We start from the raw sequence: 14,193 nt of genomic DNA, 5'->3' as shown, positions 1-14,193 counted from the left end.
ATTGTTCTCTTTTCTACGACAAGTTTACTTGCTGACATTTCCTTTTTGTTTGGTTCTTCTCCTATCTGTGCCGGTGATCACTTAGGTCAAGAACGATAAAGTGAAAAGGAATTGTCGACGGTAACTGTTAAATCCTGGATTTTCTTGAATTTACGGCAACTTAAGTCACACTCCATTGATTAAGTAGGCCCGCAAGGCTACAAATGGGCAAGCGGACTCTCGTCAGCGGTGCTTTGTGTTGCTGATGAAAATTTTCTGTCTCAAGTTTTCTGTAAGTTGTTTTCGTTTTTTCTCTAACCAATAAGTTCTGCGCGGTAGTGAGCCGCTCTTCTCGCTGCCGCCGGAAACTGTTGATCTTAAATCTTCTTGAAATTCTTGAATTACGGGTTTGGAGTCGGATCATGGCCGGATATTGGTGTTGAGGCCAGGTGCGAGTAATATATTTTTAGAGCTCTTTATCTGGTTTGTCATGAATTTTATTCTGGTTCTTTTTCCAGCGACTAAACTGCAACTTATTTATGGTCATCCAGAACCGCTTTTAATGGTTGTAGTGGAAGTCGTGATGCTTGTCTGAGTTCTATGATCTGTAGAAAAAAGCTGAAAAATACCACACACCGCAAATTTACTGGTTGACACTAGATGATTGTGTTGACTGATTTTCTTGTGAATCTAGGACTTTCTGAAACCAGTTTACAGTGGTTGAGGCTTGTAAAGCTCTTATCCAGAGTGAGCTGGAGACTGTTGGTCTGAATCTGATGAATCTTCTTAACATTCTGCAAAGCTGGTTCTCTACATGGTGCTTTTAAGTAATGGGCTGTTTGTATTCCAAGGGTTGCATAGGTCATATGCCCTTTTCCCCTAGAGATACTAGGGACAAGGACCATACACATACTGGAACAGTTAGGGATGCAGCACTTTCTGATTCTTCATGTGAACAAGATGCTGAAGAGATAAATCAATCAAGTGTCACTAGGGACTCTGATCTAGCTATAAGTAGGCTTTCAAGGGTTTCTGCACAGTTTCTTCCTCCTAATGGCTCCCGAACCGTTCGAATTCCATCTGCGAACTATGAACTGAAGTACTCTTATCTCTCCCAAAGAGGTTATTACCCTGATGCTCTTGATAAAGCAAATCAAGACAGTTATAGCATACACACTCCTTTCGGGACAAATCCAAATGACCACTTTTTTGGAGTTTTTGATGGGCATGGAGAGTATGGAGCACCATGCTCACAGTTTGTTAAACAAAAGTTATGTGAAAATTTGCTTAGAAATAGTCGATTTCATGTTGATGCTGTTGAAGCTTCCCATGCTGCATTCTTGACAACGAACATGCAGCTACATGCAGACAATGTGGATGATTCAATGAGTGGAACCACAGCAATCACAATATTAGTCCGTGGTAGTTCCATTTATGTTGCAAATTCAGGTGATTCTAGGGCTGTCATTGCAGAAAGGAGAGGAGAAGACATTGTGGCTGTGGACCTTTCGATAGATCAGACTCCCTTCCGTGCAGATGAGCTTGAGAGAGTGAAGCAATCTGGGGCTAGAGTTCTTACTTTAGATCAGATCGAGGGGCTGAAGAATCCGGATGTGCAATGTTGGGGTTCTGAAGAAGCAGATGATGGAGATCCTCCAAGGTTGTGGGTGCCAAATGGGATGTACCCTGGTACTGCATTCACAAGGAGCATTGGCGATTCTATTGCTGAGACAATTGGAGTTGTTGCTACTCCTGAGATTGTTGCATTTGAGCTCACACCAAACCATCCCTTCTTTGTGCTGGCTAGTGATGGGGTATTTGAGTTTCTTTCCAGCCAAACTGTCGTTGACATGGTAAGATGATCTTTTCATGAACTTCCTGTTGTTTGTCAGATGATCCTGATGCAATCTCTCTGAAATGTGAAGTTTTGAAAATCTGCAAAAGAAACTTCTCTTCTTCTCTTGTTTTGAATGCAATAATTTTCATCAGCTGAGGTAACTAAAGATAATTTGAAGCTTTCATCTGGAATAGTATCTGTTTATTTTCTTTCGAGACCCAACAAATAGTAACAGCAAAGTGGTGAAGAAGAAAAGTTCTTTCAGATTTGAAATAAATGTACTGAAGGGAGGCAAGAATATTTGTATGAAACACATGCTTATGATTTTGAGAACTAACTATATAGTAGCTCAAATGTTTCGAGTGAGAAAATAATGCTTTCATAATTGCAATAAAATGGCAGAGGAGGTGCAAATTACGTATCAAACTCATGCATGTGAAGGGTAACTCATTGTTTATGTTTCACGCTTATGTTTATGTGTCTAACCTGTTCCTATATATTGAGGAAGAATATCTATATATTTTCCCCTGGATCTCTTAGTGATTGAAAGTTTGAGTGCATGATCTCTTTGGCTGAGTATTTCTTTCAAAGCCCTTCTAGAGAAGGATTAAAGTCACAAAACAAATTCTGTATTCAACATGAAGTTATATCACTCAAAGCTAACTAATTATTACCCTGTTTTTAACTTCAAATTCAGGTTGCACAGTATAATGATCCACGGGATGCATGTGCTGCAATTGTTGCTGAATCATATCGACTTTGGTTACAGTATGAAACTCGTACAGATGATATTACAATCATAGTTGTGCACATCAATGGTCTAACCTCTGTATGAACCTAGTTTGCTCTTTATTTGATTGGTTTTGTTTGTCTAATTTTGTTGCTAAAGCTTTTAAGTTTACACTAATGTCCTGTTCTTTCAATTGCGTGCCAGAGAGATCTTCGGCAAAGAGCCTCTAATACTGACATAAAGTCTGTGAGCCAAGCTTTGGAGCCAAAAGGATCTGAATCTCCTTCTGCTATTGGATGGAATTCTTCCAGGAACAAACATCGAGGAAAGCATGATTTGTCCCGGGCTCGTCTGAGAACCATTGAATCCTCCCTTGAGAATGGTCATGTTTGGGTCCCTCCATCTGCATCTCATAGGAAGACCTGGGAAGAAGAGGTAGATTTTCTTCTACAATTTTGCTTTTGATTGTTTCTTGAAATAAATTTGAATACTTGAATCTAACTTAGTTCAATTCAGGTACATTTAGAGCATGCACTGCGAGATCATTTCCTGTTCAGGAAACTTACTGATTCCCAATGCCATGTTTTATTGGACTGCATGCAAAGAGTTGATGTCAATCCTGGGGATATTGTTGTGCAGCAGGTTATTTTCCTTGTTTATCTCTTTCTTGCATTTTATGTATAACTAGGACTTAGATGCACTTTGCAACTTCCTAAAAATAATTATCATTTTTACTCAGAAAATTTAAAATGGTTCTACAATCGCAGGGTGGAGAAGGTGATTGCTTCTATGTTGTAGGAAGTGGGGAGTTTGAGGTCTTAGCCACACAGGTACTCAAACTGTAGTGAGTTTCATTAGCTGTTTTACGTTTTCTTGTTTTTTTTTTTTACTTTCCTTTTTTGTTTTATTGTTTAAAAATAAATTCTATATCTTGATGGTTTTAACCAGTGTTATCAGACTTGGACTGGTCTTTCCCTCCTCTCTTCAACTGCACTGATAAACCCTGTCTGCTTGCAGCCAAGGGGGAGAGAGCGAGGGAGGGACCACTGTCCTTCCCCACAGTGTGTGGTGTTACCACACACTAAGGGGGAGGTGGCCCTCTGCTTCAGAAGAAAGGAAGGGAAAGGCCTCCCTGATGCAAGAAAGGTGGAGGAACTGGCAAAGCGTCTCCTTCTGCCCCACCTTTTATGCCTGTGGCTCAGTTTGTTGGCATAAATAAAGAGAGTGGAGTAGAGATAAGGGGAGAAAATTCCCCTTTATTTATTTATTCATTTTTATGTTTGAAAATCTGGTTCAACCGGTGGCTTAACCTGGTTAGACTGGGATTGACTGAGCCTTGTCACTTGACCAAGTAAGTGACAGGGTTTTTATAACATTGGTTTTAACCATCAGGTTAATAGTCCAGAAACTTTGTAACTTGATGGTTCTAATCGTCTACTATAAGAGTATGAGTCTGGAAATATCTCACTGCTAAGGAACTAGTTAAACACTTTATTCTGAGGTCCTTCTTTATTCACAAAGGAATTGTGTTTCTGGATAAACTGGGATGTGCCTGTTGGGGTGTCAATTTTACTCGTTTATTTGATTTTTCATTGACCGTTTATTAAATGGAATGTAAACTGGAAGAAGTTTTTGACAATTAGGTATTTGGTTAATTTTACTTGATTACCTGTTTACCATTTAATAAATGGAATTGAAACTGGTAAGGGTTATTTCATACCTGATTAACTGATTACCTCGATATATATGAGGGCAATTCTGTAAATATTTTTTCAGTGTATGTATGTTTGAGATATTACATTATTTTATTTAATTTTTAAAGGATTTTTAATAAATTTTAATGATTTTTTTATATATTAAAGTGACATTGTTTCAGGCTTTTGTGAGTACATTTATGTGATTTTTTCTAATTTTTATGAATTATACAGATTTTAAGTAATTTCTTATTGTTTCTTTTATTTACTCAAATACCTGTTTTACTATTCGGTAGACAGAAAATAAAAAAAATATGGAATATTGTATAAATAATTGGATAAAATTGTCTATGTAATAAGCTATGTGTAAACCAGATGGTATATGAAATAGCTTATTCATTCTGTTTATATACCGTTTACACATTTATTTGCCTGCATATGGACAAGCCTTTGAACCCCATTTTACTGAAGAGCAGTTCACTGTGTTTTAATTGATGTGCTTTTTTGACTTTTATCACTTTCTAAGCTACACTATCTTTCTTTTCTGTTAATATGCATTTATGAGACAAACTGTAGGAAGACAAAAATGAGCAAAAAGAGGTGAGGGTCCTCCATCAGTATACTGCTGAAAAATTATCATCCTTTGGAGAACTAGCACTAATGTGAGATTCTTAGCTCTTGCTTCTGATTCTGTTTCAGTAGTCAAGCTTCTTCCAATTGAATCTTAGAAATTTACCTGTGAATCCCTCTTTTTTGTTGATTATTCCATGATTTTAACAGGTACAACAAACCACTCCAGTCTTCTGTGCGTGCTCTTACCGCTGGAACCCTTTGGGCTTTAAAAAGGGAAGATTTTCGTGGAATTCTGATGTCAGAGTTTTCCAACTTACCATCTTTGAAGTTGCTCCGATCAGTTGAACTCCTTTCTAGACTCACAATCTTGCAGCTGAGTCATATTGCTGATTCACTTCTAGAGCTGTCCTTTTCTGATGGCCAAACACTAATTGATGGGGTATGAGGCTATTTATGCAAATCAAAATCCATGTAATTGATTTATTTTTATTCATTTAGTTTTTTTTGTTTTAGTTTTTTTCATTTGTTTTTTCTTTTGCAGAATGAACCTATCAAAGGATTATACCTCATTCAAAAGGGTCAGGTGAGACTGTCATATGATGCAGAACTAATAGAAAGAAGGCGAAACTTATGCAGTCTATTTTATGATGATAATAAAGTGGAAGATCATACTCAAAGTGGTAGTCAGCGTTCAGTGGAGAAGGCAGAGGGAAGCTATTTTGGTGAATGGACACTTATTGGTGAAGAGATTGGCTCATTAACCGCAGTAGCAGTAGGTCATGTTGTATGTTTAGTTCTGACGAAGGAGAAATTTGAATCTGCCGTTGGCCCTTCTACAAAACTTTCTCAAGATGATCACAAGTATGTCATAGTGTGAAATCTTATTTCTCATTCAATGTTCTTAGTCTTTCATGAGAATCAAATTTTCATTTTCTTTTCCTTAACCAATCCTTTATCTGGATTTTTGTTCTCAGGGTGAAGGATATTTCTTGGGGTTCATCTAATGGATGTTGTTCAGATACTAACATGCGAAATTCCTCCAAATTGAAGTTATCTGATATTGTAAGAGTGTTATTTTTGCTTTTTGGCGAAATTGAAATTAGTTAATATTTTATAAAGAAAGCAATAAATGCTTTTTTTTTTTCATTTTTTAAGTCAAAATATGGTCCACTGTATGACAATTGAAAAACCATAAAAGCTCCTGCTTAACTTTGGTTTGAATGTGTCAAATATTTTTCCAAGGATGTTCTGTGTAGGCTAGCAGTGGTTGCCCCCTCTGATCAACTTTATGAAATTTGACATCCTCTTTTCTGTCACTCTTCAGAGACAAAGCTCATTATGAACCTGATTAATGAACTACATCTGTTACTAGGTTTCTGGCTTGTTTGAAGTTGGGTTTCAATCCCTTTTAATTCAATCAAGTTTAATCTGTCTCTGAACATGTGACTTTTTTAAAAAAAAATATGCGAAGAGTAATTTTTTGTGAGAAAACGTGACAACATATTTTGTCCAGGAATGGAGAACAGCTGTATATTCAACTGATTGCTGTGAAACTGGACTGGTTCTTGTCAGAGGCTCAGGTACTATATGCCCCGCCCCCCCCCCCCTCTCTCTCTCTCTCTCTCTCTCTCTCTCTCTCTCTCTCTTTCTCTCTTTTTCACCTTAATGTCTTATGACGCTACTTTATGCCTTCAATCATCAGTTATTGGTTGTCGTAAAGTGCATTCCCACTGTAAACATTCTAATGTCAAGCTATTTTTGTGGAACATGTTGTATTATCACCTTTTTGTGAGAAAGAATATTTGATCTGGCTTTCCAAAAAAAATGTTCTGCTATCTGCTTTCTTAGGGACAGTATCATTCACTATTTGCTCTATACATTGGATTTACTGTTTGGTTGAGTACTCTGGATCTTTATACTGAGAAATGTCTCTCAGAAAAAAACATCACCTTATCAGTGAGAAATGCTCTCATAGACTGCAAAAAGCTTAAAAAGGCTTATGGAATAGGATGTTTAAGACTTCAAATTACCCTCAAGGAAAATCGATCTCTATGATGCATTTCTGGTGAACTGCTGGAAGTAACCTTAATATGGCAGTCCCTTATATTGGGTTCCTTGTCATTTGCCCAGCTGAAAAAGATTATTGTTATTGTTATTATTGTGTAAAATTAGAGAAACTTCCTGTTAACTTCATATCCACGATTCACTCATCCAATTTTTCTTCCATTGTATTGGCTTCCAGAAAATTTACTAACGTTGAAAAGATTTTCCAAGAGAAGAATCAAACAGCTTGGAAAGGAGAGACAGGTCTTGAAGGAGAAATCACTGATTATGAGTTTGGGGCCATCAAGTTGTGTGCCAAAGGTTCTGCATACCGTGGCTGATCAATTCTTTGCAGGGTTGTTGCTAAATACATGCCTGGCATGCCCGTTAGCCTCCATACTCCACACACCTCTGGATGAATCCTCGGCAAGATTCTGTGCAGCTTCTGTTGTTGTTGCTTTAGAAGAACTGCACCAGGTAGAATTAGTAACTATTTTTCTTTTTCTTTTTAAAGAGATTTAATGTATTCAAAATCCTTTAATAAGAAAGGAGCTACTAACACTTGTTTTATCGAGCCAGAACAGTGTTCTTTGCAGAGGTGTATCACCTGATGTCCTGATGCTTGACCAAACAGGTTGCCTACAGGTTAGTATCCAGAAATATGTTTTTCTAGTCTTTATACCTTTTGAATATATGATATTTACATTGTCTGAAATATTTATAACATTAATTTCATATATTCAAATAGGGTTGTTCCCTGTGCCTATAGAACTAGGAGTGAGCTGAATCTGCCACATTCTTTCACGCTGATTCCATGTTAAGATGCCAGGATTCGGCTGGTAGAGTGAATTGAACTTTCCTGGTTTGAGTTTTATACCCTTTTTCTTTCACAGGGTAAACTACTATTACATTTGTAAAGTTGGGTCCAAGGCCCATCCCAAAATGACTAGCCAACTTAGGAAGCATATTTCCCAACTAATAAACTCAAGATCTTTGTACTCACTAATCTATGTGGGACTATTCCTTAACACTCCCTCTCACATGTAGGTGGATAATTTAGGTGTAGGCCCTATTTTTGTGACTCTGCACCTAAAATTATCCACTTGCTGAGCCACAAAAGAGGGCTTACACCTAAATTATCTACTTGTAGAGCCACAAAAGAGAGCGTACATCTAAAATTATTCACTTGTAGTGCCATAAAAGAGGGCTTACACCTAAATTATCCACTTATAGAGCCACAAAAAGAGGGTTTACACCTAAATTATCCACCTACACGTGAGGGGGAGTGTTAAGGAATAGTTCCACATGGATTAGTGAGTACAAAGATCTTGAGTTTATTAGTTGAGAAAGAGGTTTCCTAAGTAGGCTGGTTATTTTAGGATGGGCCTTGGATCCAACTTTACAATATTCTTGTAAGATATCTGAGGTATATTAAGTACTATTGCAGTTAAGCTGAAGTTACACCAAAGCTTCTTGGTTGTGAATCTTTTTGTATCCTCCTATCGCTACAACCTCTTTTCCATATTTATAACCTAGAGACAAAGGAATGTGAGGGAAAAACACTGAAATATTTGAATGAATAGTACGAGTAATTGTAGGCATAAAAAATGGAGGCAAAAGATTGTAAAATCCGTTCAGCAACATGATTGTCTTGAAAGCCCGGAATGATCATGGCAGATGGATTGGATGCCAGGATTCTAATCACTTGAGAGAACAATTTAGGGTTCAGATAATAAATTGTAGTGAGGAGCCCTCAGGAAAGATAACAAAGTTATTTCAGAATTTCTACTTGTTCCAAGCTCCATGACAAAATGTCTGCATAACTTCATAGGATCTTCTTGAAAGAGTAAAGGTTGGTCCTTTTCACAAGCAAATTGTGTTGATTTCATTGTTGAATCAGTGACTTGATTAATTTCTTCGTTTGGCTAGCGATTTGATTTATTGTTAGCCACCTTATGATGGTTAAAGTGGAAGTTTTGGTCTTGTATTATGTTTGACGACTCAATAAAGTGTGACTGAGTTTTGGCATAATTACTTGTTGCAAGCTCTGTGTCAGAATTTTAGTAGAATTTCAGCTGTTTTATGGAGATGTTGCATTCTTAGAGAACCACCAGCGGGCAACAATAACAAAATATGACCAATTCATGCAAAATGTTTGTAAACGATGTTTTGCTAAAATATGCACAAGTTACCTAAAATGCGAGTACTATTGTTATTTCGGAATATGTGATTCATGGTCAGGTCTCCATTGAATCAAAACCTTCTATCATTACCAACAAAGTCACAATTTATGCTATGTACTTGACTTACAAAGTAAAATTTTGTGAATTGCCTTCTCAGCAAATCTCATTATGTGCCATTGTTCTTGTACTGTAGATTGTTGATTTTAGGTATGGGAAAAGATTATTGAGTGAGAGAACCTTCACCATATCTGGGATGGCAGATTTTTTGGCTCCTGAAATAATACAAGGAAAAGGTCATGGTTTTGCTGCTGACTGGTAAGATCCTTTGCTATTAATTCTACATCCTATAGTATTTTATCTTTATTGTGTAATATGGGAAGCATGCTACTTGAAAACTTGGTTCTATACATCTTTTAGGATATAGAGGTAGAGAAAATATGGATACCAAGTGTAAGTGAAGGTTTTCATTGAGGGGAATCCCTATATATATAATGCTTTCATCTGATTAATCTGTTATTAGTGTATCGTGTTTGGTAGGTGGGCATTGGGTGTATTGATCTATTTTATGCTGCAAGTAGAAATGCCATTTGGGTCTTGGAGAGAAAGTGAGCTTGATACCTTTACAAAAATTGCACGAGGACAATTGACTCTTCCTCATACCTTCAGTTCCGAAGTGGTTGATCTCATTACAAAGGTTTCCTTTGAATCTCTACTGCTCTTATTCTTTATTATCCTAAGTATGAGTGCAAAATGAAATTGATTTGATTTGATCTATTTTTCTATTGGCTCAAACAATCAATCATATATGATATGTACCAGCTCCTTGAAGTCAATGAGGGCTCAAGGCTTGGGAGCGAGGGTCCTGATTCGGTCAAGAGTCACCAGTGGTTCTCAAGTGTTGATTGGAAAAGAATTAAAGAGAGGAACTTTCCTATTCCTCATGAAATTACATCTCGTTTAAGTCACCATGCGGAGGAATCATCAGGCTTGTTGTCTCCGTCTCGCGATGTGCCTGAGCTGAACACTCCAGAGTGGCTTGAAGATTGGTAAAGGAAAAGAGGTGGGAGAGTATGCCGATGCCTGAGATTTGCTGCTTACTAAATTACTTCAGATGTGCCGGGACCTGATCTGTAGAAAATTGAATCACATTGTGAGCAGGATAAATAAGAACAGTCCAGATGTCGTTTCCAGATTGAAGTGGATGCCAATCCTGCCCTGACTTTAGAAAGTTCTTAAGACTCGATCATTTGAGAGGAAACAGAACTTGTGCCGATAGAGGGCATTGGAATGTTGAGAAGCCATTCTTGCGGGCATGTGAATTAAGAGTGTTGCTATTCTTTCTTGTAAATAGGTATGTGAATTGGCCTGGTTTTCCCGGGGAGCAGTGTTCAGTTTCATTGCTCATGCTGCCAAGCATTGACTTTTCTTTTTCATAATATGAGCCCGTGTGTTTTCTAGTTTTGCAGGCCATATTACTTCTCATTGTTACACTGTTTGAGTACAGGTATAGATGTAATGCTTTAGCTTGATTTTTGAGTTGAAATCATTATTTGTATCTGTTGGGAACATTGGTGGATGAATTCCGACTGAAAATGTAATAAGCATATGCAGAGATGATACGGTGGATTCTTCTTTTCTTTTTTCCATATAATTGGTTTTCTTCCTATATAGCCGAGATATGATATAAATGCCTACAAATCTATCTTTTGAAAGAATTGTTATATGTTCTACGAAAAAGTTGAGAAAGAAAGAAGGTTAAAGAGATAGATGGGGAAGAAATGGAGAAGAGAAAATTGAGAAAGTGACTTCGTTGGGAAACCTGCATGTCCCCGTTTCTATTTATAATCAGGGCTGAGTGTAATTTATAATATTATCTTTATTTTAAGTGGAAGTTCTAATTCTTAATATTTTTTATTTTATGTGTCATCTTGACATGAAATTTGGACCATAGATATTAGTTTGACATGTAGAACAAGATTATAGAAAAAAAAAAAATTAAATGACAACAAGGTAAAATAACCAAAATGCCTCTATTCTTGTTTTTTTCCAACACTTTCTCAAGTTGGAAAGTATATGTCGAACAATCCTAGTTTGTTGTAGAAGTTTAGAAATTCATGTTTTCCTAGCGCTTTAGTTAGGATATCGTAGAGGTGATCACCAAACCAAACATATGGAGTAGTTACCTCTTTAGTCATTATTGTATCCCGGATGAAATGACAATCTACCTCAATATGTTATGTTCTTTCCTAAAAGACTGGATTATTTGCAATGAAGATAGTTGCCTGTTTATCATAATAAATAGTCATAGGATCCTTTTGATCGAGACCAAATTCTTAGACCATAGAATTTATCCACATTAGTTCATTGACCATGTGAGTCATTGTTCTATATTCAACTTCTACATTGGATCAAATAATAACATTCTACTTTTTACTTTTCCAGTTAACTAGATTTCCTCCTAAAAAACACGATATCTAGTGGTTCATTTTTTGTCAAGTTTGGAGCATGTATAGTCAATATCAGAGAAAACCTCAATCCTCAAGTGATTATTAGGTTTGAAAATGAGACATTTTACTAGTGCTCCCTTTAGATATCTCAATATTTTTCGTGCTGCTTATAGGTGAATCTTAGGTGGATGCTCCATGAGCTGACTCGCTACACTCACTGCAAATGAAATATCTGGTCTAGTAAAGGTAACATAGATAAGTTTACTTACTAGAATTTGATACATTGTTTTATCTTTCAATTATGGACTTTGATCATCATGAAGATCAAGTCCTACCTCCATAAGTGTATCCTCAGGTTTAGCCCCCAACAATCCATATTCTTGAAACATAACAATAACATATTTCCTTTAAGTCAGAGTTGTTCCTTCCTTGCTTCTTGCAACATCAATACCTAGAAAATATTTCAACTGACCCAGATACATAGTCTTAAAGTTATTCGTCAAATAGGATTTAACTTTTTCAATGCATGATCTATCACTCCAGGATAGGATGATATCATCTACATATACCAGTAAGATAATAATTCCAAATAGTCGTTTCTGAATAAATAATGAGTGATTACAGTGGCTCCTACAAAATCCAGAGGATATAACCACTTGACTAAAATTTTCAAACCAAACTTGCAGACTTTGTTTTAAGCCAAAAAGTGTCTTCTTCATCGACATACCTTATGTGACTCCTCATAGGTAACATACCCTGGAGGTTGCTCTACATAGACTTCCTCCTCAAGGTCACCATATAAGAAGACATTGTTTAAAATCCGATTGGAACAAAGACTAGCTTTGATGGACTGTAACATAAATAAGTATCTGAACAAAAGGCAAGGAGAAAAAGTCTCGAAAACATCCATACCAAATGTCTGCGTATACCCTTTGGCAACAAGACGAGCCTTGTACCATTCAACTGATCCATCAAAGTTATATTTAATAGTATAGACCCATCGACATCCAACTATAGTAGCACTTGGAGGTAAGTCACATAAGTCCCAAGTCCCTCTATCAATTAATGCTTTCATTTCAATATCATGACTTTCTTCTAATGAGGGGTCAACAAGGTATCCTGCACTGAAGAAGGAATAATGCAAGTGGAGATAGACAAAGCAAATTTACGATAATTATTAGAAAAGGAATCAAAGGAGAAAAAATGAGATAAATGATGGTGGGTACCTTTGTGAACACCTTTACGAAGAGCGATAGGAAGGTGCAAATCACTTATCTCAGGATTAGAAGACAATGAAGAATCATGGTTGGATGTGATGAGGGGGTCTGGATCAAAATGAGATGGTTGTTGTCGGTGTTGATCTACCTACAATGGTTTCTCATTAGGAGCATCTTGTGAGGCTAGATCACATTCATCACACGGAAGAGGAATACTCGAACTAGGTACAGAGGGTTCAAGTGGACTAACTCAGATTTAGAAGATTCAAAAAATGAGACATCCTTAAAGAAGGTAACATCAGTAGATACAAATATTTTTCTCATAAACGAACAATAACATTTGTACCTTTTCTGTGTCTGAGAATACCCCAGAAATATATACTTAGTAGACCATAGAGACATTTCCTTGGACTAATCAAAGACATGTGCAAAACATACACACCCAAAGACCCGATGTGACACTAGAAACAAAGATGTAGTTGGTAAAACTATCTGAATAGGGATCTTGCCATCAAAAGCAAAATACGATATTCTATTTATCAAATAGCATGCAGTAAGAACAACATCACCCCAATAAGGCTAAGGTATATTCATATGAATCAGCATAGTGCGAGCTACCTCAAGTAAATGACAATTCTCGTGTTCAGATACTCTATTTTTTGTGGAGTGAACACACAAGAACTCTGATGAATGATTCCTTGTGACTAACAAAAAGAGTCACATTTACAATTCATAAACTCAAGACTATTGTTTGTACGCAAGATATGGATAGAAGTTGCAAACTGATTCTTTATTTCATTATAAAATAGTTGAAAAACATCAAAAGCTTCAGATTTTTCTTGTATGAGATAAATCCAAGTATATCTACTGAAATATTCAATAAATAAAATAAAATAGCTATGACCAAACTGACTAGTCACAGGACAATAACCCCAAACATCTGAGTGAACAAGCTCAAAAAGTTTACTTGTTTTATGAGATGAAGCAGGAAATAAGCTTCGGTGATGCTTGCCCAACTGACATGACTTGCATTGAAATGTAATACTAAAATGAAGATTTGGAACTACCTGAATTAGTTTTGCAACAGATGGATGACCAAGTCTAAGATGCCACTGAAGAGGTGAATCAATTGTATGTAGTGCATGTAAAGTACTGTTTGGATTGTAGTTGTTTAGATACTATAGTCCCCCTCTCTCACGTGGGGAACCAATCATCTTCCTCGTCACGAGATCCTGAAAGGCACAATAAGTAGGATAAAAGATTAAAGAATAATTTATAGACTTACCCACATGACTAATAGATAAAAGATTTAAAGGAAATTTTGGAACTAATATTGTAGATTGAAGGGAAAGAAAAGGAGCAGGAGTAACGTATCCCACTGCCTGTATTGGTGAAACTAACCCTTTAGTAAGATTAACATGCTTACTGAGAACAAACTCCTTTAAGTGAAAAAAAAGTGATGACATACTTGACGTGTATTTTGTGGGATT

General features: G+C 36.6%; 1 protein-coding gene across 9 annotated transcripts; it reads left to right on the top strand.

Moving 5' to 3' along the window:
- Positions 1–234: 234 nt before the first annotated feature.
- LOC137936034 (protein phosphatase 2C and cyclic nucleotide-binding/kinase domain-containing protein-like) lies at positions 235–10,667 on the top strand. Of its 9 annotated transcripts, none has more exons than XM_068780536.1 (16): positions 235–428; positions 674–1,832; positions 2,514–2,645; positions 2,751–2,981; positions 3,063–3,188; positions 3,314–3,376; positions 4,817–4,902; positions 5,021–5,252; positions 5,355–5,674; positions 5,788–5,875; positions 6,327–6,393; positions 7,056–7,333; positions 7,436–7,501; positions 9,233–9,354; positions 9,577–9,733; positions 9,859–10,667. In XM_068780536.1, the coding sequence occupies exons 2-16, from the start codon at positions 810–812 to the stop codon at positions 10,087–10,089; spliced, it is 3,222 nt and encodes a 1,073-aa protein (XP_068636637.1). In that variant the 5' UTR covers positions 235–428; positions 674–809; the 3' UTR covers positions 10,090–10,667. The 9 variants fall into 9 exon arrangements, with proteins under 9 accessions (XP_068636637.1, XP_068636636.1, XP_068636638.1 ...); XM_068780535.1 differs by having other exon boundaries at positions 531–1,832; XM_068780537.1 differs by having other exon boundaries at positions 235–1,832; positions 9,859–10,099; positions 10,198–10,667.
- The last annotated feature ends 3,526 nt before the right edge of the window (positions 10,668–14,193 follow it).

The sequence above is a fragment of the Aristolochia californica genome, unplaced genomic scaffold, assembly GCF_029961685.1.
Source record: "Aristolochia californica isolate CCGP_79_NKW_82.1479 unplaced genomic scaffold, dmAriCali1.0.hap1 SCAF_7, whole genome shotgun sequence".
Lineage (NCBI taxonomy): Eukaryota > Viridiplantae > Streptophyta > Magnoliopsida > Piperales > Aristolochiaceae > Aristolochia > Aristolochia californica.
Note: the sequence above shows the minus strand (reverse complement) of the source record. Positions and strands in the feature narration are given on the sequence as shown.

Coding starts and splice junctions, on each gene's coding strand:
- LOC137936034 (XM_068780536.1), top strand. CDS start 810: ATGGGCTGTTTGTATTCCAAGGGTTGCATAGGTCATATGCCCTTTTCC. Junction 3,189..3,313: donor GGGATATTGTTGTGCAGCAG/GTTATTTTCCTT, acceptor CTACAATCGCAG/GGTGGAGAAGGTGATTGCTT. Junction 7,502..9,232: donor ACCAAACAGGTTGCCTACAG/GTTAGTATCCAG, acceptor CTTGTACTGTAG/ATTGTTGATTTTAGGTATGG.